General features: G+C 41.7%; 2 protein-coding genes across 3 annotated transcripts in view; both read right to left on the reverse strand.

The window, feature by feature from the left end:
* Window positions 1-205: 205 nt before the first annotated feature.
* THEM4 (thioesterase superfamily member 4) overlaps window positions 206-26,508 on the reverse strand; it is a 64,647-nt gene continuing 38,344 nt past the window's right edge. The window contains exons 3-6 of one of the 2 annotated variants that reach the window (XM_010589425.3): window positions 23,151-23,310; window positions 18,354-18,464; window positions 6,849-6,973; window positions 206-3,306 (exon numbers count right to left, since the gene is read on the reverse strand). In XM_010589425.3, the coding sequence (XP_010587727.1) occupies window positions 3,266-3,306; window positions 6,849-6,973; window positions 18,354-18,464; window positions 23,151-23,310 (437 nt within the window). In that variant the 3' untranslated portion in view covers window positions 206-3,265. The remainder of the gene's footprint in view (window positions 3,307-6,848; window positions 6,974-18,353; window positions 18,465-23,150; window positions 23,311-26,508) is intronic. The other variant, XM_010589426.3, reaches the window with a different exon arrangement.
* Window positions 18,474-23,144, reverse strand: LOC135230802 (craniofacial development protein 2-like). The gene has a single exon (XM_064282603.1). The coding sequence runs from the start codon at window positions 22,038-22,040 to the stop codon at window positions 21,081-21,083; it is 960 nt and encodes a 319-aa protein (XP_064138673.1). The 5' UTR covers window positions 22,041-23,144; the 3' UTR covers window positions 18,474-21,080.

The raw sequence follows: 26,508 nt of genomic DNA on the forward strand, positions 1-26,508 counted from the left end.
CCACAAATTCAAGTTTTTCCCACTACCCCTTTAGGATGCTGGCTGCAAGCTTGGGGACCTCCCCTGGCCTCCCTCACTTTCACCTGCTGGCTCCCACTACTCCTTTGGGTTTGGTAATTGGCTGGAATGACTCACAGAACTCACAGGAAGTACTATACTTATGATTACGCATTTATTATAGCAAAAGCATACAAATCAGGATCAGCATAAGGAAAAGATGTGTGGGTGAGGCTCGGGAGGGTTCCCAACATGCAGCTTCCATATCCCACAGAGGCCGTATCGCCCTCTGTTTGCCAACCATGAAGCTCTTGTAGCCTCCATGCTCAGCACCTTCACTGGCTTCATTACATAGTCATGATTGAGGCCTCACTGCATATATATATATAATATGGGTTAAATCATGCCTCCTGAGGTTAGCTGATAGGGGGTCTTTCTGGTTTGGCCAGCTCTCACCCATTAGCACAAATCCTCAGGTGTGGTCTGGAGATTTTAGATAATAAAGATACCTCAACTACTCAGGAAATTCCAAGGGTTGTCTCTCAGGAACCAAGGACAAGGTAAGGTGATTCATAAAGAGTTTGAGAAGTTCTGCTAGAGACAGGGGCACGGAGGCAGGGAATGGATGTAGCCAAGAAGAACCTGTCTGAGAAGGCAGAAATGGAAGAAAATGAAACCTTTTCACGGTATCTTGTTTGGGCAATTTTAACTTCATCTAAGCAAAAAAACGAAGAACACCAAAAAAAAAAAAAAAACTTATTGCAAACATAAGATTGACCCATTTACTACCACATTTAATTTTAAATCCACAATTGAGATGAGGAATAAGCCAATTCTGGAACTCTGAACTAATCATAGTAGTGCCGGACCAGGGAAACTAGCAAAACAAATTTTATTTACTTTTCTGACCCATAAAATCCCTAAGTTATTTTCAGTGATTTAAACATAGTTTTCAATGCCAAACTTGTCTCCACCACACAGTATTATATGCTTGGCATTGAAAAATATGTTTGTCTAGGGCTCCATGATGGCCAGCTATTAGTTAGAACAATAATTGGGCCTCACGACTCCCCAGGATGGAGGGAAGATCCAGGGTCCTGAGAAGGTCATGGGGTGGGAGACACAGGAACATGGGAGAGATGGGCTTCTTTGACACAGGACAAAAGGCTTTTTCTTGACTTCTTTTTATGTTTCATCTCACCTTCCCATTACAGACACAGCTTAATGTTATTTTAACATTATTTTTTATTCCTCCAACAATGTTATTTCTGTGCCACGACTATCTTTCTGTTGTCCCTCTCAAACACTTAGAAACCTGGTGGTAGGAGCAAAAATTCACTGCCTGGTTATGTTTGTACTGATAGTTCAAAGATATTTTAACACTAATGGCACCAACTCCTAATCTTCACTCAAAATATTATTTGCCATCATTGTACAGAGGGGGAAACGGGCAATGAGGAATCACTTGATTGGGCTACACAGTGGAGCTGGAGTGCAGCTGGTGACAATGCTGACCGTACCTTTCTCCTCCTTTCTGACTGTTCAGCCACCTTTTCCAAGATCTTACGTATTTATCAAAATACAACCTGATGAAGGCAAAGATGCCAGGGCTTGGTCAAGCCTAGAATACAGTCTGCTGCAAGGTATGCAAAGCAGGGAGACCATTTTTAACTCACTGGCTATGGGGAAAACCTGTGCTAACAGCTACTGAGCTTTTTCCTCAGTTGATCTAATTCAGAGAGTCTCACTCAGGTGCTGCAACGTACCCTGGACACGACCAAGCCAGTGTGAGAACTAAACCTGTAAAAGTGGACAGAAAGAGAGCTATGAGCAAACTTAGAAAGAGGAAAAACTGGCCATCTGGCATTCTTTCCATTAGATTCTTTTGCCTGGAAGGTCTGGCAGGTTTGAGCAGCTTTGCAAGCCTGTTCCAGTACCGCAAGGGATGAGAGTAAAGTACCTTCACCATCTAAACTTCCTCTCTGCCAGGTACATGAAACCAGACAGCGGCGATGACTCGCTCCGTTAGCCTCATGTTTTTAACACGCCTGGTTTCCATGGAAAGCAAGCTGTGGGATAAAGCTGCAAAAAGTACCCGCTTTCTCTGTACTTTCAGGATTGGACACAAAAGGAAGGCTGGGAAGAAAGGGTGGCTGCTGCCAGACGTGTGAGCTGCAGAGCTGCGGGCCCAGCCACCTCCAGGGCACTTCTGCAAACTCTACCAGAGATTCCAGAGGGCAGGCACCGCCAGCCTTATGTCTGCAGGGCCTTCTGCTGTGGCCTTTCTTGTAGCTCAGGGACTGCAGGGGGGCAGCAGCTTCTAGGATTTGGGTCTTCCTCGGGCTTGGTTATCCTAGGGTCAGTCGGCTCTGGCAATGCAGGTCTCCCAGTTGATCTCTTGGCTGTGGAAAGATGACTGGCAAGGGTATCACAAAGCTGTCCCTCACTTATTAGGTTGAGCCAAAGAAGACTGTCAATATTCAACCATTCTGACCTTCAAAAATGGTGATTGCATGTGATTCCACCTAACTTTTACTACGGGTAAAGAAAGGCCAAAACTGAAAACCAAAGAATCTACTGTCTGTATTTGGATGCAGAATCTACTTTCTGTGTTTTCCGGAATATTAGTCTCCCGATTCATTGTTGGCCTTGTCAAGGTTCCTTCACTGACGATAAGCTGTGCTGTTGGTAAGACACAACAGCATAGGTTATATTGACAATGATCAGTGGCTTAATGCCTGGAATCCCGGGCATCAGATTTGAGGTATCTGTTCCTAGAGGAGCTAGTTTCCTAATCTAGCCAAAACAACTAGTTTGTTCAGATACAACAAAGCTTTATAATTTACAGTGCACACAGAGACATACATGCACCCATACATGCAACTGGATATTTACTCCTTTCTAGCATGTCCAAGTTTGCAGTAACAGTTTTAATAAGAATTTTTTCTCCTGTCTGCAATGGAGCAGACCTCCGGCTGGTACAACCTTAAGGAGCTCACTGAAATTTCAGGAGAACTGGACAATTATCCTAAGGAGACACAAAGAACTGCTGAGACTTTCACAGGAAGGGCTTCTGGGTCAAAAGGTCAGAAGTGGAGACTGAGTTTCTGGAGTGGTATCCGGGGGACTTTGGGGGCAGGTTGGTGTTAGCAGGCTTCTTCCCGTGGGGAATGTGGCTGTGGGCAGAAAGGGTGGAGTGGAGACCACAGCTTCTCCTGGAGGAGGGAGAACCTTAGGCAGGATGGTGAGGAATTCACCAGAAGCTCTTTTATATCAAACTTTTACCAGGCTCCAGCTTTATAAATAAGCCTAAACAAAGAAAGAAAATAACAGAAAACGATTATAAGTCTTCTGATTTCAACCTGGTGGGACTGCTCTAAGAGGACAGACACAGAAATAAAGGCACATAGATTCACATTTGGACTTCATTCTGTCTGCCCATTCTTATTTTCTTCAGTTAAATTAAGAATCAACTTCTGACTATCTCAGTACCGTATTACCTCACCCTGGATGACCAGTCCTCTCTCTTTTGGCCGTTTCATGGTTCACTGCAACTTTCATGAGAGATATGGAAGTAGAAGGAGTTAAAACTAAAATTGAGTGATCAGGCACCTTTATTGAAAAATTGAAAAATTTAGTGAGACAGGAGGTAGAAACCACAACCTAGAATGGAGTTTTTATACTGACTGTGCATTCAAATTATCCACTATCTCCTCCGTCTTGCTCCTTTAATACATCATTCCTGTTAACAGTTGATCCTTAGGAGAAAAACAAATTTCTTAGACAAGACACATATAGCACTAATCATAAAGGAAAAAAATTAATAAATGCAACTACACTAACATTAAAACTTTTTGTTCATCAAAAAGATACCTTAAAAGAAAGAAACAGACAACTCACCTACTGGAAGGAGATATGTGCAACTTACATAACCAACAAAAGGACTGATTTAATACAAAACATGTAAAGAACTTCTGTAAATCAGTAAGAAAATGTTAAGAAAAAACAAATAGAAAAAGAGATTGAACACACAAATAGGGATTTCACGGAATGGGAAATATATATGGTCAATAAACATACAAAGAGGATACCCCACCCTATATGTGATCGGGGAAATACAAATCAAGAGCACAACGAGATACCATTTTATAACTATTTGCCTGGCAAAAATCAAGAAGTCTGACTTTTACCAGTTGCTGGAGAAGACAGGGATCAAAAGAATCTCCTATATATTGCCGGTGGGAGTGTAATTTGGTATAACTTTAGAAATCAGTCTGACATTCTCCTGTTAAGCTGAACACTCACATACCCAGAAATTCTCCTTTTAAGTATGTGCCAAGCTCTCCACTGTGTGCACTACCAGGAGACATGAACAATAATGTTCACAGCCGCCCCATTCACATAGCCGGAGCCCATCGTCAAGAGAAAAGATAAACCCACTGTGGTACAGCTACATGGTGTAATAGCACACAGCAGTAGTATGAGTGAACTACGCAGCCAACAACATGGATGAACCTCAGTTAATATAAAGCTGAGTGAAAAAAAAAAAAAAAATCCCAGAAGAACACATACAGCATTTTTCCTATATAAAACAAACCTGAAGCCAAAACCAAACTCGCTGCCATCGAGTCAATTCCAACTCATAGTGACCCTATAGTACAGAGTAGAACTGCCCCAGAGGGTTTCCAAGGAGCACCTGGTGGATTCGTATTCTTTAGGCATATATATATTTTTGATAAAAATAAAAAGGCCTATAGGAGTGAAAACCAAAATTCTGGATTGCAGTTACTTCTGGGGTAAAAGCAGGAGGGTGAGATGCGGGGGTGGTATGTCAAAGACAATATTAAGATTTTGGTTCTTGTTTGTTGGTAGGCTCCAGGGTGTTTGTTTTTCATTAGTTAAAAATATAAGTACATTAGTGAATGAATAAAGACAAATAAAAGATGACCATCCATATACCAATAATAACTGTGTGTCCTAAATCAAGGATTATGATTACTCCAAACCTGTGTATCTGAGGGCCATTAAAAGAAAAAAGAAAAAACAAAAACACTGAGTATCTAACTCAATTTGTCTAAATCTGAAGCTAACGAAGGCGAGGCTCCAGCGGCTCCTCTAGGCACAGCCCTGTGAGAGAGCTGGGAGCTGTGGGTGCTCACGCTGGGGAGAGGAAGCAGGTGTGCTCAGCAAGCATTTCCACGGACGCATTTCTGGTAAACTGCCTATAGAGACCTCTGAAGGAAGGGACCTGAAGGCAGAGCTCCAAGAGAGCAGGGATATGGTGAGATTTCTTTTCTCCTTTTAAATAGTCAATATTCACTTTTGTTCCCCATTTTGTATTCTTTTTCTTAAAGTGAGCTTCTTGAATTGTATAAGCCTTAGGCTCCACAAAGCCTGGTAATAGTCACCTGGCCACATTCAAAAGGTACAAAAGGACATACAGTGGAATCTCCCTTCCAGCCTACCCAGTTCCCTTCTGAGACAACCAATAAAAATGTGTAACTTGCCTGGGACAGTCTATGCATATATAGAAAAAAAAAAAATTTTTTTTATACATATATATATATTCAATTTTTTACTTTTCATTTTGAAATAATTTCAGGCTTACAGAAAAACTGCAAGAATAGTACAAACAACTATTTCCCCCCAGACCCTTGGAGAGTTACTTGCCAAAATGTGTGCCAAGTGATAATATATGTCTGTTATTTGTTAGAACATTACTTGCAAGAGCAAGATCGGGAAAACATAAATGTCCAATACTTCCAAGCTCGCTCCAGCACCAGAGCTCATTCTAGTTTTCTCTCTCTGCATACCTGCAGCTCCCTTTTCTGACAGTGTATTTACTTATTTATCAGTCCCCCAGCATGTGCCACCCATCCTCCCGCTGCATTGGCTCTGACACCCCATGCCACTCTCCTTCCTTCCCTCCTTGGGCTCCGACACCCTGCACTGGGCCACACCCTGTGCGGATGTCCCCCTCACACCACTCTGGCTCAGACGCTCTGCTGGGCCTTCCATGCCCCTCCCTGCATGTAGCCTCCCCCTCATCTCTGAGCCCCCCACTGTGCCAAACCCACCTAATGGCTTTGGAATAAATTATTCAGAAATGAAGGAAGGGGTGAAATGGAAAGAAGGAGAAAAGGGGAAAAAGAAGGGAAGGAGAAGACAATAGGGAAATTGGGATGGTCCCTCCCTTTTTTACACTAATGATAACATGCTATATTCATTATCCTGCACCTTGCATTTTCCATTCAACACTTATTAGAGGTTGCTCCATATCATACATAAAAAGCTTCCTGGTTCTATTTTATGGCTGAACTGCAGTCTACTTAACCAGTCTCCTATTGATGGATAGCTATGTTTTCCCATCTTTTGCTAATGCAAATAACATCGCAATGAGTAACACAGATACACTGGAATTTTGCACATGTTGACTACAAAAGCCAGCTGCGATCAAGTCGACCTCGGCTCATGCGTGTCACAGTAAAGCTGTGCTCCATAGTGTTTTCAATGGCTGATTTTTTCGAAGTAGATTGCCAGGCCTTTCTTCGATGGTGCATCTGGGTTGCCTTTATAACCTCCAACCTTTTGGTTACCAGCCATGTGCATGTTATAGTAGACATGTTGGATCAAGTCCTGAAAATGGGTCAAAAGGTATATGACTTTGTAATTTTGAAAGCTAATGGCAAATAACTCTCTACCAGCCATGTATAAGAATACCTTTGACTTGTTCTTTGCATGACAGGGATTTAAAATTTCTGGGCACGTGTGGGTTATAAACCAAAGCAAAAAAAAAAGAGGGGATAGAGATAGAGAGCTAGCTAGGCAGAAAGATAACAGCAGCTTCTTACCTGTTCCCTCTGTGTGTAGGGTCTGCTCATCAACACTTCGAACATTACAGGAAACAAAAAATTTCCTTCCTTCAACTTTATCAAGTTGGCTATTTATCACAACAACAGAGCAAAGTGGGACAGGTCTGCAGAAGGAAAAAAATCAGTTTTTATCATATTTTTGTAATACTGAGAGATAACTGAGTTCATGACAAGGGGTGGAAATATATGCTAGCTGATGTTAATGGGCGCTGACTGCCTTAGACGAAGCACAGCTCTCGGCTACCAGCGCTCTCAAGTGGCTGCTGGGCACATGGAACCACACTGCCCTTCTGGATTAGGTTAAAAGAGACTGTCAGCAATTTCAGCTCTGTGACGGCAGACTCTCTGGAGGTCCAGAGCAAAGTCTGAAGGAGCTGAAATCTTTTAAAGCTGTGAAAACAGGGCCACAGGATGGCTCCAGTCAGCTACTCTCAGTACCTCTGTCACAACAAAAATTTCTCACTAATCCTCTTTAGAGTAACTGACACCCTGCACTGGTGTCCCTGGTGATAACAGCTTAATGTGTTAAGTCAGCGCTCACCAACAGAACTTTCTATGCTGATAGAAATGTTCTATATCTGGCCAATATGGTAGCCACACATAGCTACTAAGCATTTGAAATGTGGCTAGTGTGAATGAGAAATGCAATCTTTAATTTAAATTAATTTTATTTAAATAGCTACATGTGACTAATGGCTACAGTCACCAATGGGAATCCTGGAGACTCAGTGCCATGATGAAAAGATTATCTCTTTAAAGGTGAAATTTCAGTTGGCAGAAAAGTAAAGCAGAGCAGGAGGATGTTTTTCGTGCTTCTACAGCACCACCAAGAGGACGAAGAAACTACTAGGTGAGAAGACAGCAATCAATGTGACTGCCTCCCTGCCTAGTTTTTGCTTCATGATCTTTTATTATTCCCATCAGCCTTTCCCGAACCTCAAGATGGAACAATCAAGCTTTGTTCCTTTGTTGAGCCAATTCAAGATGTACTAAGACCTAGGGGACATCAGGTGTTCTTACCTGCCCGGCATCTCACTTTCCTACCAATACTACCCCCTTCATTTATCTACGCCCTACCCCTCACCTCTGTTTCTTTCATACACTCACACACCCCTTTCTGTGGAGAATCACCTCTCCCCCATTCTTAGCCCATGGGGGTTGACTAGAGTTGACCCCACCCTCTGATCACAGTCAATCCTGGGACTTTGATGGAGTTCTCAGGGCTCAGTTGTTCTTCTGCTGGGGTTGCTAGGCTTGCAGAAACAAGCCTGGCTGGTGGCCATTGTGCCGTCATGTGGATGAAGGAAATGCACAGGAAAGCATGGCTGAGACATAGAAACAGACTACTAATAACATTGTCGGGCACTGACATCCAGTCACGCATATCTTCTCAACCACAAAAGCCAACACGTTCCCTTTTTTGTTTAGGCTAGTGTGAGTTAGGAGTTCTATCCCTTGCAATGGAAAGAGTCCTTGATTAACAGACAGGATAAGAGAAAGGATCTCAGAAAAAACAAAATAATATACTACCTATGTAGAGTACAATTTTCTAAATGTAACTCATACTTAGGCACAGATTAGTTTTATTAGCATAAAAAACAGGCTTCAATTTCCCTTAAGAACAGCAACCAGACAAGGATGCCCTTTATCACCGCTCTTATTCAACATTGTGCTAGAGGTCCTAGCCAGAGCAGTTAGGCTAGACAAAGAAATAAAAGGCATCCGGATTGGCAAGGAGGAAGTAAAATTATCTCTATTTGCAGATGACATGATCTTATACACAGAAAACCCTAAGGAATCCTCCAGAAAACTACTGAAACTAATAGAAGACTTTGGCAGAGTCTCAGGTTATAAGATAAACATACAAAAATCACTTGGATTCCTCTACATCAACAAAAAGAACCTCGAAGAGGAAATCACGAAATCAATACCATTCACAGTAGCCCCCAAGAAGATAAAATACGTAGGAATAAATCTTACCAAAGATGTAAAAGACCTATACAAAGAAAACTACAAAGTACTACTATAAGAACTAAAAAGGACCTACTTAAGTGGAAAAACATACCTTGCTCATGGATAGGAAGACTTAATATTATAAAAATGTCTATTCTACCAAAAGCCATCTATACATACAATGCACTTCCGATCCAAATTCCAATGTCATTTTTTAATGTGATGGAGAAACAAATCACCAACTTCATATGGAAGGGAAAGAAGCCTCGAATAAGTAAAGCATTACTGAAAAAGAAGAAAGTGGGAGGCCTCACTCCACCTGATTTCAGAACCTATTATACAGCCACAGTAGTCAAAACAGCCTGGTACTGGTACAACAACAGGCACATAGACCAATGGAACAGAATTGAGAACCCAGATATAAATCCATCCACATATGAGCAGCCGATATTTGACAAAGGCCCAGTGTCAGTTAATTGGGGAAAAGACAGTCTTTTTAACAAATGGTGCTAGCATAACTGGATATCCATTTGCAAAGAAATGAAACAAGACCCATACCTCACACCATGCACAAAAACTAACTCCAAGTGGATCAAAGACCTAAACATAAAGACTAAAACGATAAAGATCATGGAAGAAAAAATAGGGACCTTGGGAGCCCTAATACAAGGCATGAACAGAATACAAAACATTACCAAAAATGACGAAGAGAAACCAGATAACTGGGAGCTCCTAAAAATCAAACACCTATGCTCATTTAAAGACTTCACCAAAAGAGTAAAAAGACCACCTACAGACTAGGAAAGAATTTTCAGCTATGACATCTCTGACCAGCGCCTGATCTCTAAAATCTATATGATTCTGTTAAAACTCAACCACAAAAAGACAAACAACCCAATCAAGAAGTGGGCAAAGGATATGAACACGCACTTCACTAAAGAAGATATTCAGGCTGCTAACAGATACATGAGAAAATGCTCTCGATCATTAGCCATTAGAGAAATGCAAATTAAAACTACGATGAGATTCCATCTCACTCCAACGAGGCTGGCATGAATCCAAAAAACACAACATAATAAATGTTGGAGAGGCTGCGGAGAGAGTGGAACTCTTATACACTGCTGGTGGGAATGTAAAATGGTACAACCACTTTGGAAATCTATATGGCGTTATCTTAAAAAGTTAGAAACAGAACTACCATACAACCCAGAAATCCCACTCCTTGGAATATACCCTAGAGAAATAAGGGCCTTTACCCGAACAGATATATGCACACCCATGTTTATTGCAGCTGTTTACAATAGCAAAAAGCTGGAAGCAACCAAGGTGTCCATCGACAGATGAATGGTTAAATAAATTGTGGTATATTCACACGGTGCAATACTACGCATCGATAAAGAACAGTGACGAATCTGTGAAACACTTCATAACATGGAGGAACCTGGAAGGCATTATGCTGAGTGAAATCAGTCAGAGGCAAAAGGACAAATATTGTATAAGACCACTATTATAAGATCTTGAGAAATAGTATAAACTGAGAAGAACACATACTTTTGTGGTTAGGAGGGGGAGAGGAAGGGAGGGTGGGAGAGGGTTTTTTACTGATTAGTTAATAGATAAGAACTACTTTAGGTGAAGGGAAGGACAATACTCAATACATGGAAGGTCAGCTCAACTGGACTGGACCAAAAGCAAAGAAGTTTCCGGGATAAACTGAATGCTTCAAAGGTCAGCGGAGCAAGGGCGGGGGTTTGGGGACCATGGTTTAAGGGGACTTCTAAGTCAATTGGCAAAATAATTCTATTATGAAAACATTCTGCATCCCACTTTGAAATGTGGCATCTGGGGTCTTAAATGCTAACAGGCGGCCATCTAAGATGCATCAATTGGTCTCAACCCACCTGGATCAAAGAAGAATGAAGAACACCAAGGTCACACGATAAGTATGAGCCCAAGAGACAGAAAGGGCCACATGAACCAGAGACTTACATCATCCTGAGACCAGAAGAACTAGATGGTGCCCGGCCACAACCAATGACTGCCCTGAGCACAACAGAGAACCCCTGAGGGAGCAGGAGATCAGCGGGATGCAGACCCCAAATTCTCACAAAAAGACCATATTTAATGGTCTGACTGAAACTAGAAGAATCCCGGCGGTCATGGTCCCCAAACCTTCTGTTGGCACAGGACAGGAACCATTCCCGAAGACAACTCATCAGACATGGGAGGGACTGGACAGTGGGTAGGAGAGAGATGCTGATGAAGAGTGAGCTACTTGTATCAGGTGGACACTTGAGACTGTGTTGGCATCTCCTGTCTGGAGGGGGGATGGAAGGGTAGAGAGGGTTGGAAGCTGGCAAAATTGTTACGAAAGGAGAGACTGGAAGGGCTGACTCATTGGGGACAGCAAGTGGGAGTATGGAGTAAGGTATATATAAACTTATATGTGACAGACTGAAAAAAAAAAAAAAAAACAGGCTTCAGATAATTTTCCTCAATCCAGTTTTACTAGACAACTTACTTAGATTTGTATTAGAGCCAGAAAGGTGATAATAAAGGTATCAGCAAAACCGAAAATAAAATTAAGAGAAAACACAGATTTATCAAAGCCAAAAGTTAGCTCTTTGACAAGACTAAATACTCTCTGGCAAGATAACAAAAAAAGAAAAAAAAAAACCCAACTCATTGCCATTGAAGTGATTCTAACTCATGGCAACCCTATAGGACAAAGTAGACCTGTCCCATAGGGTTTCCAAGGCTGTCAGTCTTTATGGAAGCAGACTGCCACATCTTTCTCCCACAGAGCAATTGGTGGGTTTGAACTGCCAACCTTTCAGTTAGCAGCTGAGTGCCTAACCACTGTGCCACCAGGGCTCCTGTCTGGCAAGACAGATCAAGAAAAATTAGAGCATAAATAAATACTACTGGAGCCAAAACAAACATAACTATAGATTTGGAAGAGATAGAAAAATCAAGAGTAGTATGAGTAACTTCATGTCAATAAATCTAAAAACAGATAAAATGGAAACATTTGCAAAAAAACATGTAACCATAATTAACAAAAAAAAGATAAAGCTTGAATGGCTGGATAAAGAAGACACTGTGAACTGTACATGTGAAGACTGTGGAAAGGGCAAATGTTTTGGTTACCTATTTATCACACACACAAAATGGCATGGACCCTGAAAGATAGTGGAGCCATACTCAGGAAGGAGCCTGGATCTCTAAATCACTTCATAGGGTAAAGTCCCTCACTGACCTGGGATAACCGCAAAGGATTATTATTTAAACAAAACGTCAATTGGTTTAAGCTTGTACAATATGGACATTATTACAGCAGCTAGTGTTACACTAATTTACTGCAGATTTTTAAAAAATACCCTTATTTTTCAATTATCAAACTGGAAGACCAGTTAATAGGACCAGTATTCAAATTTATGCACCAACCACTAATGCCAAAGATGAAGAAACTGAAGACTTTTACCAACTTCTGCAGCCTGAAATTGATCAAACATGCAACTAAGATGCATTGATAATTACCAGTGATTGGAAGGGAAAAATTGGAAATGAAGAAGGATCAGTAGTCGGAAAATATGGCCTTGGTGACAGAGACGAAGCCAGAGATCGAATGACAGAATTCTGCAAGACCAAATACCTTTTTCCAACAACATAAACAGCAGTCTGGATGTAAAACAAAGGAATCGAATCGACTACATCTTTGGGAAGAGACAAGGTAGAAGCTTAATATCATCAGTCAGAACAAGGCCAGGGGCCGACTGCAGAACAGGCCATCAATTGTTCATATGCAAGTTCAAAAATGAAGATGAAGAAAATTAAAACAAGTTCATGTCAGCCAAAGTACGACCATGAGTATATCCCACCTGAATGTAGAGACCATCTCAAGAATAAATTTGACTCGTTGAACATTAATGACCAAAGACCAGATGAGCTGCGGGATGGCATCAAGGACACCATACATGAAGAAAGCAAAAAGGTCATTAAAAAGAAAGGAAAGAAGGAAAAGAGCAAAATGGATGTCAGAAGAAACTCTTAAACTTGCTCTTGAACACAGAGCAGCTAAACCAAAAGGAAGAAATGATGAAGTAAAAGAGCTGAACAGATTTCAAAGGGCAGCTCCAGAAGACAAAGTAAAGTATTATAACGACACGTGCAAAGACCTGGAGTTAGAAAACCAAAAGGGAAGAACAGGCTTGGCATTTCTCAAGCTGAAAGGACTGAAGAAAAAAATTCAAGCCTCGAGTTGCAATACTGAAGGTTTCAACAGGCAAAATGTTTAACAATGCAAGAAGCATCAAAAGAAGACAGAAGGAATACACAGAGTCACTGTACCAAAAAGAATTAGTCGATGCTCAACCATTTCAGGAGGTAGCATGCTGCATTGAAGGTGCTGGTAAAAAGCAAGGCTATTAAAAACAAGTGCTCACTCATCTATGCCAAGAAATTTGGAAGACAGCGACCTTGCCAACTGACTGGGAGAGATCCATATTTATGCCTATTTCTAAGAAAGGTGATCCAACAGCATGTGGAAATGATCAAATAATACCACTAATATCACACACAAGTAAAATTTTGCTGAAGATCATCCAAAAGTGGCTGCAGCAGTATATCAACAGGGAACTGCCAGAAATTCAGGCCGGATTCAGAAGAGGACGTGGAACCAGGGATATCATTGCTGATGTCAGAGGGATCCTGGCTGAAAGCAGAGAATACCAGAAGGATGTTTACCTGTGTTTTATTGACTATGCAAAGGCATTCAACTGTGTGGATCATAAGAAATTATGGATAACATTGTGAAAATTGGGAATTCTGGAACACTTAATTGTGCTCATGAGGAACCTATACACAGATCAAGAGTAGTTCAAACAGAACAAAGGGATACTTCGTGGTTTAAAATCAGGAAAGGCGTGCATCAGGGTTGTATCCTTTCACCATACTTACTCAAACTGTATGCTGAGCAAATAATCCGAGAACCTGGACTATATGAAGAGGAACTAGGCATCAGGATTGGAGGAAGACTTATTAACAGCCTACAATATGTAGATGACACAACCTTGCTTGCTGAAAGTGAAGAGGACTTGAAGTACTTATTGATGAAGATAACAGACTCTAGCCTTCAGTATGGATTACACCCGAACATAATGAAAACAAAAATTATCACAACTGGACCAGTAAGCAACATCATGATAAATGGAAAAAATATTGACATTGTCGAGGATTTCATTTTACTTTGATCTCAACGCCCATGGAAGCAGCAGTCAGGAAATCAAACAACATTATCATGTTGGGCAAATCCGCTGCAAAAGACCTCTGTAAAGTGTTGAAAAGCAAAGATGTCACTTTGAGGACTAAGGCGCGCCAGACCCCAGCTATGGTATTTTCAATTGCCTCATAAACATATGAAAGCTGGACAATGAATAAGGAAGACCAAAGAGGAATTGATGTCTTTGAATTATAGTACTGGAGAAGAATATTGAATATACCACAGACTGCCAGAAGAATGAACCAATCTGTCTTGGAAGAAATATAGCCAGAATGTTCCTTACAAGTGAGAATAGCGAGACGTAGTCTCATGTACTCTAGACAAGTTATCAGGAGGGACCAATCCCTGGAGAAGGACACTATGCTTGATAAAGTAAAGGGTCAGTGAAAGAGAGGTGCCCTGGTAGTGCAGTGGTTAAGAGCTATGGTTGGCAGTTTGAATCCACCAGCTGCTCCTTCGAAACCCTATGGGGCAGTTCTACTCTGTCCTATAGGGTCGCTGTGAATCGGAATCGAATCAACAGCAATGGGAATGAGTGAAAAAGAAGAAGATCCTCAGCAAGATAGATTGACAGTGTCTGCAACGATGGGCTCAAGCATAGCAACGATTGTGAGGATGGTGCAGGACCCCCAGGCAGTGTTTCGTTCTGTTGTACATAGGGTTGCCATGAGTCAGAACAGATCTGATGGCACCTAACAACAACAACAACAAAGTTCTAGGTATGTTCAATAAATGATGCTTGTTATCTCGTGGTGTTTAAACCTTTTCTTTTCCAATGTTTTTGTCTGCCTGACCTATCGGTAATTGAGAACAGTGTGCTGGAATCTCTCACTGTAAAGGTGGATTAGTCAATTTCTTTCTACAGTTCTACCCATTTTTTTAAGTTGTGCTTTAAAGTTTACAGAACTAGCTTCTCATTAAACAATTAGTACACATATTGTTCTGTGACACTGGTTGCCAACTCCATGTCAACACTCTCCCCTTCTTGACCTTGGGTTTCCCATTACCTGCTTTCCTGTCCCCTTCTGCCTTCTTGCCTTGCCCCTGGGCTGATGTGCCCATTTAGTCTCGTTTTGTTTGAAGGGCCTGTCTAATCTTTGGCTGAAGGGTGAACTTGAGGAATGACTTCATTACTGAGCTAAAAGGGTGTCCGGGGGCCACACTTGTGGGATCTCTCCAGTCTTTAACAGACCAGTTAAGTCTGGCCTTTTTTGTGAGTCTGAATTTTGTTCTACATTTTTCTTCAGCTATGTCTGGGACCCTCTATTGTGATTCCTGTCAGAGCAGTCGGTGGTGGTTACACCATCTAGTTGTACTGGACTCAGTCTGGTGGAGGCTGTAGTACCTGTGATCCATTTGGCTCTACCAGTTTTGCTTATGAAGTATTACTGTATTAGATACATACAGATTTAGAATTGTTATCGTTTGCTATTGAATTGAAACTTTTATCATGAAGTATGTATGGACCACAAAGTGTAAAATATTTATAGAAAAAGTTTGTTGACCCCCTGAGATAAACTAATAATATTTGCTAGGGGGAAAGAGTCCTTTTCTATAGAATGCCCTTAGTAGGATACATCTGGCTAAGGATTACTTACAGTAAATAAACACAGAATCTATGAAGCATGGCTCCCTGACGACTGTCACATGAAGCCATTCAACTCTTTGGGATATAAAATGGAGATGTTTTGTAACTTAAACGCTCCCTACTGTATGAGGTAATAACCGTAAAACCTTACTTGGAGACCTCATCTATTGGACTCTGTTCTTAGACTTTATTCTGCCCCACTGTTCTCTTTCTCTATTCCTGTGCCAGTATCCATGCTATTCTGTTGACTGTGGAAGTACAGCTGGTATGGCTGAACAATTAAATGAGATTAAATTAAATTAGAGCTTTACGTTTGATCGATACTGTGCTGTAACGTGCTTCTCTTACGTGGTCTTTCTGGCACTGGTTTTGCAATTCTCTCAAAATGATTGGCTGGGCTGCAAGCTGCCACGTGATTGGTTGGTTTGCTATGCACATAGCCAATCCATCCAACAGGATTGGCTGGTTTACCATCCTCTTAGGAAAGGCGTATCTTGAAATTGACAAGGAGTTTTCCTAATACGCGGCCATCTCACAGAAGATTTTTTTGAACTTCACGATCAACAAGAGTCTGGAGAGGGCTGTGTCCTTTGACCTGAGGTGGCTGTGCTGAGAACCTCCTAGTCCCACATATAAGAACTATAATATGGGCCACAGTCTGTAACACTGAGCTGATAACACAGAAGAGGCCCAGAAAGGGCCCAGTGGCAGAGCCAGCAAGTGAGCATAGTGCCAGTGGGCAGAGTCGGTGCGAGGTGTGGAGCTGGGCACCTCCGGGCTGGAGGTTGCCAGTATTGCTGGGTGCCCTGTAAAGGGGAAGCAGCCACAGCTGGGGCCCATGCAGGCAGACGCCTCAGCAGAGTAAGCAGCAGCTTAGGGGCTAAGTTGGTCTGCCTTTGGCAGTGGCAGGCACATTGGCTGTACTGAGAGCTGTAATATTAAGGCTAAGAAGAGGCTGAGAGGAGGCCTGCCCAGAGGGCTGAGAGGAGGCCTACCCAGGGGGCCGACTGGAGGCCTGTCCAAAGGGCCAAGAGGTTGCCCACAGAGGGCTGGGCATACACTGTACAGAGATTGCCCATAGAACAGTTTTGCCTCAAGAGCTGTTGTAATGCTGACCTAACCCTGGCACTGGCTGGGGTTATCCTGGAGCTGCCGGTTGAGAGTAGACCAGTAAGCACAGGGGGCCAGACCTGGCCAGAAAAAGTTGTGGAGAGATAGAGAACACAGCCATGCCACACGTGACCTCAGCTGATGACATACCTGTTGACACCTGATCCACAGGACACCCACCCAGTGACACAGAAATGGACATGGGTAATTTGGGAAGGGTGAGTGGGTCCACTTTCAGACACAAGTGGATTCCTCTTCTATGACGCTAAGTGGGGTACTCGTGGGGTGGAGGAGGCTGGTTCACCTCAAATCTGTTCCTGTTGTTTACTCTATGCTTTCTGTAAGTAATCTGCTCCTGTTTTTTACTGTCTACCTTCTATAAACAATAATAACAGCCTTCAACTGTCAACACTTTGTAAAGTGTCTGTGTGTGTGACCCAATCAGATCGGATAGTAGAGTCCATTGAAACTAAATGGGCACACCAAACCAGGGGCAAGGATTAGAAGGCAGGAGGAGGCAGGAAAGCTGGTAATGGGGAACCCAAGGTCGCGAAGGGGAGAGTGTTGATATGTTGTGGGGTTGTTAACCAATGTCATAAAACAATACGTGTACTAACTGTTTAATGAGAAGCTAGTTTGTTCTGTAAACCTGCATCTAAGGCACAATTAAAAAAAAAGAAAAAAAGTTCTACACTCAGAAAATACATATTGTATGATTCATTTACATCAAGAAGAAAAACAAAGGATCACTGATATGTGTGTATATATTTGTAAATACATAGGAAGAGATCTAGAAGGCTACACCTAAAATGTTGACAGAGATTTCTTCTAGAGAGTGAAATTACAGAGGCAGGGAGAGAAAGTAAAAGCAGGATTTTTGCTTTTGCCTCTAAATAATTCTGATAGCTTGAACTTTTTACAACAGACATGATTAATGTTTGTCATTTTCTTAAAAGATGGAAACACAGGTACAATTTACATGTTTGGCAAAGGAGAGTAAAAATCCTAAATGAAAATATAAAAAAAAGCATAGTAGACTCCTCATCCTAGCAGTTTCACTATTGCTTGGGATTTAGAGTATAACCTGTGTGTTTATGCGCACAGTTTAGACATGAAATTCAGCTTGCTGCCCTTTTATTTTTCTGTGTGAAGTTATGTAAAACCCTTAAACTGGATATTGGTGCTCTGCCCTGATCACAGAGTTAGAAATGTCTGGGAATTGATGGCCCCTCACAGTGGCCTGTACTCTATAACCCATACGTGAGAGAGTATGAAGACCCCAGCTTCCTTCCTTGGGGTAGGGACAACTCTGAGGCACAAATCTCACTCCCCAGTTCCCATGCATGATCAGGCTGGAGCCACCCTTTGCAGGACTTTGAGAGCTCACACTTGGCTGGCGTCCTCCCCTTTCCAGTCCTGCCTCTCCCTTACTAGCGACCCCCCGGGAGTGCTTCCTGAAGAATCAATTGCACACAAATCTTCATCAAAGGTTGGCTACTGGGGAAGCTGACCTATGATCCCTAAGGAGAAGTGAAAATTCCTATGAATTTACCTTTTAAAACTGATGTCGAGATTAGCAGTCATGACAGGTCCCCCAGCTACCATGGCATTCGTACCAAGAGTAATGTCAATCAGGGTCGCAAGGGCACCTCCATGGAGGAATCTAGTTACAGAAGGAGGGGACGAAATGTTTTCAGAACTTCTGATAACAGAGAGTCTTTCTCTTGACAGAAAAATTACCCCGGTATCTCCATACGTTTACTTAGGAAAGGTCCATTTAGCCCGTGTTCAGGGTACTGAATGTCAAATAATATCCATGTATCTGAATTTATTTTGTTCATAGCATAATAGTGTAGTCTTAAACATTTGTAATAAATCTGGAATTTAATACCCAGAGTACAAGCAAGCACAAAGGTAAAATATAATTCTGAAAACCTATATTTTGTTTCTTTTATTATTGTACTTTAAGTGAAAGTTTACAGTTCAAGTCAGTTTGTCATACAAAAATTTATACACACATTGTTATGTGACCCTAGTTACTCTCGCTATAATGTGACAGCATACTCCTCCTTTCTACCTGGATTTCCTGTGTCCATTCAACCAGCTCCTGTCCCTTTCTACCTTCTCATCTCACCTCCGGACAGAAGCTGCCCATTTAGTCTCATGTATCTATTTGAGCTAAGAAGCACTCTCTTCACGAGTATCATTTTATACCTTATGTCGTTAGGTGCTGTCGAGTTGGTTTCGACTCATAGCGACCCTATGCACAACAGAATGAAACACTGCCCGGTCCTGTGCCATCCTTAGAATCGTTGTTATGCTTGAGCTCATTGTTGCAGCCACTGTGTCAATCCACCTCATTGAGGGTCTTCCTCTTTTCCACTGACCCTGTACTCTGCCAAGCATGATGTCCTTCTCCAGGGACTGATCCCTCCTGACAACATGTCCAAAGTATGTAAGACACAGTCTCACCATCCTCGCCTCTAAGGAGCATTCTGGTTGCACTTCTTCCAAGACAGATTTGTTCGTTCTTTTGGCAGTCCATATGGTATATTCAATATTCTTCGCCAACACCACAATTCAAAGGCATCAACTCTTCTTTGGTCTTCCTTATTCATTGTCCAGCTTTCACATGCATATGATGTGATTGAAAATATCATGGCTTGGGTCAGGCGCATCTTAGTCTTCAGGGTGACATCTTTGCTCTTCAACACTTTGAAGAGGTCCTTTGCAGAAGATTTACCCAATGCAATGCGTCTTTTGATTTCTTGACTGTTGCTTCCATAGCTGTTGACTGTGGATCCAGGTAAAATGAAATCCTTGACAACTTCAATCTTTTCTCCGTTTATCATGATGTTGCTCATTGGTCCAGTTGTGAGGATTTTTGTTTTCTTTATGTTGAGGTGTAATCCATACTGAAGGCTGTGGTCTTTGATCTTCATTAAAAGTGCTTCAAGTCCTCTTCACCTTCAGCAAGCAAGGTTGTGTCATCGGCATAATGCAGACTGTTAATGAGTCTTCCTCCAATCCTGATGCCCCGTTCTTCTTCATACAGTCCAGCTTCTCGTATTATTTGTTCAGCATACAGATTAAATAGGTATAGTGAAAGAATACAACCCTGAGGCATGCCTTTCCTGACTTTAAACCAATCAGTATCCCCTTGTTCTGTCTGAACAACTGCCTCTTGATCTATGTAAGGGTTCCTCATGAGCACAATTAAGTGTTCTTTGCAGTGTTATCCATAGTTTGTTATGATTCACACAGTTGAATGCCTTTGCATAATCAATAAAACACAGGTAAACATCCTTCCGGTATTCTCTGCTTTCAGCCAGGATCCATCTGACATCAGCAATGATACCCCTGGTTCCACGTCCTCTTCTGAATCCGGCCTGAATTTCTGGCAGTTCGCTGTCGATATACTGCTGCAGCCGTTTTTGAATGATCTGCAGCAAAATTTTGCTTGCATGTGATATTAATGATATTGTTCTATAATTTCCACATTCGGTTGGATCACCTTTCTTGGGAATAGGCATAAATATGGATCTCTTCCAATCAGTTGGCCAGGAAGCTGTCTTCCATATTTCTTGGCATAGATGAGCGAGCCCCTCCAGCACTGCATTTGTTTGTTGAAACATCTCAATTGATATTCCATCAATTCCTGGAGCCTTGTTTTTCACCAGTGCCTTCAGAGCAGCTTGGACTTCTTCCTTCAGTACCATCGGTTCCTGATCACATCCCACCTCTTGAAATGGTTGAATATCGACTAATTTTTTTTTTTTGGTATAATGACTCTGTATTCCTTCCATCTTCTTTTGATGCTTCCTGCGTTGTTTACTATTTTCCCCATAGAATCCTTCACTATTGCAACTCGAGGCTTGAATTTTTTCTTCAGTTCTTTCAGCTTGAGAAACGCCGAGCATGTTCTTCCTTTTTGGTTTTCCATCTCCAGCTCTTTGCACATGTCATTGTAATACTTTACTTTGTCTTCTCAAGAGGCCCTTTGAAATCTTCTGTTCAGTTCTTTTACTTCATCGATTCTTCCTTTTGCTTTAGCTGCTCGATGCTCAAGAGCAAGTTTCAGAGTCTCCTCTGATATCCATCTTGGTCTTTTCCTTCTTTCCTGTCTTTTCAGTGACCACTTGCTTTCTTCCTGTATGATGTCCTTGATATCATTCCACAACTCGTCTGGTCTTTGGTCATTAGTGTTCAATGTGTCAAATCTATTCTTGAGATGGTCTCTAAATTCAGGTGGGATATATTCAAGGCCATATTTTGGCTCTCATGGACTTGCTCTGATTTTCTTCAGTTTCAGCTTGAACTTGAATATGAGCAATTGATGGTCTGTTCCACAGTCGGCCCCTGGCCTTGTTCTGACTGATGATACTGAGCTTTTCCATCGTTTCTTTCCACAGATGTAGTCAATTTGATTTCTGTGTGTTCCATCTGGCGAGGTCCATGTGTACAGTCGCCGTTTATGTTGGTGAAAGAAGGTATTTGCAATGAAAAAGTCGTTGGTCTTGCAAAATTCTATCTTTCGATCTCCGGCATTGTTTCTATCACCAAGGCCGTATTTTCCAGTTACCGATCCTTCTTCTTTGTTTCCAACTTTTGCATTCCAATCGCCAGTAATTATCAATGCATCTTGATTGCATGTTTGATCAATTTCAGACTGCAGCAGCTGATAAAAATCTTCTATTTCTTCATTTTTGGCCCTAGTGGTTGGTGGGTAAATCTGAATAATAGTCTTATTAACTGGTCTTCCTTGTAGGCGTATGGACGTTATCCTATCACTCTCAGCATTGTACTTCAGGATAGATCTTGAAATGTTCTTTTTGATGATGAATGCAACACCATTCCTCTTCGAGTTGTCATTCCCAGCATAGTAGACTAAATGATTGTCCAATTCAAAATGGCCAATACCAGTCCATTTCAGCTCACTAATGCCTAGGATATCGATGTTTATGCGTTCCATTTCATTTTTGACGATTTCCAATTTTCCTAGATTCATACTTCGTACATTCCAGGTTCCAATTATTAATGGACGTTTGCAGCTATTTCTTCTCATTTTGAGTCGTGCCACATCAGCAAACGAAGGTCCCGAAAGCTTTACTCCATCCACGTCATTAAGGTCAACTCTACTTTGAGGAGGCAGCTCTTCCCCAGTCATCTTTTGAGTGCCTTCCAACCTGGGGGACTCATCTTCCAGCACTATATCAGACAATGTTCCGCTGCTATTCATAAGGTTTTCACTGGCTAATGCCCCCACGTGTCTGTCAGTTTGTCGTACTGTGGGGGCTTGTGTTTTGCTGTGATGCTGGAAGCTATGCCACCAGTATTCAGATATCAGCAGGGTTACCCATGGAGGACAGGTTTCAGCTGAGCTTCCAGACTAAGACAGACTAGGAAGAAGGACCTGGCAGTCTACTTCTGAAAAGCATTAGCCAGTGAAAACCTTATGTCTTATAGTCCAGTCTAATCTTTGTCTGAAGAGTTGGCTTCGGGACTGGTTTCAGTTTTGGGCTAACAGAGAGTGCAGGGGCCATATCTTCTGGGGTCCCTCCAGTCTTGTCTCAGTCACACCATTACATCTGGTCTTTTTACTAGGATTTGAGTTCTGCACCCCACTTTTCTCCTGCTCTGTCAGGGACTCTCTGTTGTGTTCCTTGTCAGGACAGTCAATGGTGATAGCTGGGCACCATCTAGTTCTTCTGGTCTCAGGCTGATGGAGTCTCTGGTTTATGTGGCCCTTTCTGTCATTTGGGCTAATATTTTCCTTGTGTCTTTGGTGTTCTTCATTATCCTTTGCTCCAGGTGGGTTAGGACGAATTGATGCATCTTAGATGGCCACTCACTAGCTTTTAAGACCCCAGACACCACTCACCAAAGTGGGATGCAGAACATTTTCTTCATAAACTTTCTTATGTCAATTGACCTACATGTTCCTTGAAACCATGGTCCCCAGACCCCTGACCCTGCTACTCAGTCCTTTGAAGTTGGAAACATACATTCTGTTTTAATTAAACAAACAAATGTGTACTATATACATTTATTGTTTAAAAATTTAGGAAATGCAGACAGCAGAAAACAAAAGGAAAAAAAAATTTTAAGGTCCATAATCCTACCACCTAACGATACCCACTGCTAACATTTTACTGGTATTCTCTCAAATTATACTCTATTGCCCTATGTCCTACGCTTTTTTCATTGAACAATATAAACACTTCCCATGTCAATAAATACACATTTACATCATCACTTTATTGTCTTCACTGTAGTTGAAGGATATGGAGAGAGAGTACTATATGACAAAAATATCTTAGATCCCACATTTCTAGGCTATAGTTCTTACCCGGGTGGTCCTTGTAGATAAAGACCTCCTTGACATATGCAAACCACTCTTTTCTCATCATCATTATAGAACATCACATATTCAAAGCCCAGGCCATCCTCAAAGCTTCTGGTGAAGAGCCTGGCCTGTGACATCAGCTCTTCTTTCAGAGGTATCGAGCCTGTAGGGAAATAAGAGATGGGCAACAGCACATGAGAAACAGGTTTTAGAGAAATGTCACAACAGAACGAAGTATCTGCACCTGCTAGAATCACAGGCCAGTGGGTTGTTGATTTAAATGTCAACTGGTTGCAAAATGGAAGGGAATAGGAAGGTCCCAAAGGAACAGAATACAGGACCTTTGCCCTTGGGAATTCATAATCTAACTGGGGGCATGGTAAACATCAATGAAATCAAATCAAGGACTTACTCAGACATGGCCATCAGAAAACCTAGTACATAAATGCTGAGGGTACACTAATGAAATGGCAAGGTGCAGACAGAAACTCACCTTGGAACAAAACCGAACCAAACTTGTTGCTGTGGAGTCAATTTCGACTCATAGTGACCCTGTATGATAGAAGAGAACTGTCCCAGAGGGTTTCCAAGGAGCAGCTGGTGTATTTGAACTGTCCACCTTTTGGTTAGCAGCTGACGGCTTAACCACTGCGCCACCAGGGTTCCCATCTTGGAATAAGTGTGGTTTAAACAGGATTTCAAGAAAATGAATAATGTCACAGTAGGGAGAAGGTTTTTCCTGATGGACATGAGGTTAGCCTCAGCAGAAGACAGTTATCATACTGAATAGAAACTGTGCAAGTTCAGCTCGATATTCCATGTGATTCTGATTCTAAGACCACAAAATGGGGGTCAGAACCATTGTTGTTCTTGTTGGGTGCCACTGAGTCAATTCCGACTCAAAGCAACTCTATTATGACAGAGCAGAACCCCACAGGGTTTTCCAGGCTGTAACACTTGTGGAAGAAGCTTTGGTGGCACAGTGGTTAAGTGTTTAGCTGCTAACCAAAAGGTCAACAGTTTGAACCCACCAGCTGCTCCATGGGAGAAAGACCTGACAATCTGCTTCTGTAAAGATGACAGCCTTAGAAACCCTATGGGGCAGTTCTACTTTGTCCTATAGGGTTGCTATAGGGTCACTAGGAGTTGGAATCCACTCAATGGCAACGGGCAATCTTTACGGCAGCAGATCACCAGGTCTTTTCTCCCACAGAGCGTCCAGTGGGTTTGAACTGCCAACCTTTCGGTTAGCAGCCTGGCGCTTAACCACTGCACCAAGAATCCTTTAGAACATTAGCAGTCGTGAAATCAAATTAGTGGTTTGTAAGCAGCCTTTAAGAAGAAACAGAATACATCACGTAAATCCAGGGTAAGTGCTAGTGTACTCACTCAGATGCTTTCTATTATACATCTGTATACAAGTATGTGTGTACTGGGTTATGATTCAAAATACAGGTTTCTTCAAAATAAAGACTGAAACCTACTGCTCCAAAGGAAGGGCATATTTGTCCTTTCATATTTATTTTAAGATTTAATTCCCAAAACTCTCAGCCTTTTTTTTTTTTTTTAGCTCATCATGATTTGCCTTGCATAATACTGTTTATTTTATTGTCATAGAATTTATATTGACAAACTTGGAAAAATAGATGAGTGGATTTGGGGAAAATGAGGAGAGGGAACAGGAGGATATCTTTCAAGGCCATGAATATTCTGGGGGGCAGGCACCCTGTCTTTTAAACTCTGCATGTCTAGTAGCTGGCACAGATATGAACATACTATATGCATTCAAACAACTGTAAAATTGGGGTCAGTATTATGGTATAGTGGAAAGAATCTTGGCCTGGACGTCGGAAAAATTAAGTTCTTGGTCTAGCCTGGCCTAGAACTTGCTCCTTGCTCCATACTTGATCCACAAAATAAGGAGATAAATCTAAATGACCTCTAAGATCTCTTCTAAATCTGACATTCTGGGACTTCAGGATAAGGTAAGCACCAAACCAAAGTTTTTACTCAGAACAGGAGTTCTAAATTTGGTCAGGTGCAACTCTTAAATTCTTTTGGTAGATGATAAAAGTTCAGAAGAAAGCTTGAAGAGGGTAAAGGTTAACTATTATCCCACAGAAGCTGCTCCTTAAAGCAAGTCTCAGACCAGATTCTGCTACACATAGTCATTTATTGAAACAGAAGTAAAAGAAAAAAAAAAAAATTAGCAATTAAGTACAAAGTGGTACATAAAACCTGCTCAGTAAGCTCAACGGGCTGTCAGTTCTTTTTCCTTTTAGACTCTGGCCTTTTGGGCATAAAGAGTTGAGGCAAAAGTCAAGATTACAGAGGCAGAATTTCATCACCCCTAGTGTGACATCAGGAAACCAGAAACCCTCATAATCAATGGCTTAACAACAGAGGCCCTTTTAGGGATCAAGCCTCACACCATCTCTTAGGGGGGCAGGCTACATGCCCTCTTAGATTCTTATATCCTTCAGGCATGGGTAGGAGGCGTCTCTAAAAATTTTAGCTAATCTAAATAGCTTAAATAACTTTAATATTAATGACAACCCATTTCTTAATTCATCATGCTAATTAACAAGCCACTAATTTTATACATAAATGCAAACCTATTTCTGACATTCACTCTGCAAATTAGCAAAACCTCAGTTGCTGACTGAGAGACAGAGTGTTGACATGCATGTAGTAACCCAAGATACCTCAAAATGGGGCTTTCTGATAGAAAGTCGGCTGACCACCCTGGAATATGGATTCTTCCTTAGGTCAACTGACTGCCCTGAGAGCTGAAGCTTAAAGTAACTGGCTTACCCATGCCATCACACTGTCTCTGCTAGAGGATTTCAAGAGAATTATAGCCATTAATACATCTGCTGATTCCTTTCTACATGTTCTTTGGCATTCAAAGAACTTTTTTAACAGTTTAAGCAACTTGGTTTCCTCTTCTCTTCCAAAAGCCGATCAATTTGAGTTTTCCTTCTTATTTTTCATCTCTCACTTCCCTTTTTGGCAAGTCTGAATACTCCCCCTTCATCTGCCTTCATCTGACACTTTTACATCTCTCCAGTGGTGAATCAATGAAAATAGATTATTTAGGTTTTCTTCTCAGGTCCTGAAGGGGGCAGGGAAAGTGTGATTTTACCTGACTATATTCCATGACCCTAAGTCTAGCCAAAAAACAGAACTGATTTTGCCTCTTCTTTCATCATCTTCATTATAATTTTCTTTTTTAAAAACTGTGTAACCTCTTTGTGCCTCAGCTTCCTCATCCATAAGAGGGAATAATCATAGAAGCTATTCCGTGGAGCTGCTGTGAACGTTGAGTCTGACATATGGTTAAGCACTGCAGAAGTGTCAG

Source organism: Loxodonta africana, chromosome 3 (assembly GCF_030014295.1).
Source record: "Loxodonta africana isolate mLoxAfr1 chromosome 3, mLoxAfr1.hap2, whole genome shotgun sequence".
In the NCBI taxonomy this organism is placed as follows: domain Eukaryota; kingdom Metazoa; phylum Chordata; class Mammalia; order Proboscidea; family Elephantidae; genus Loxodonta; species Loxodonta africana.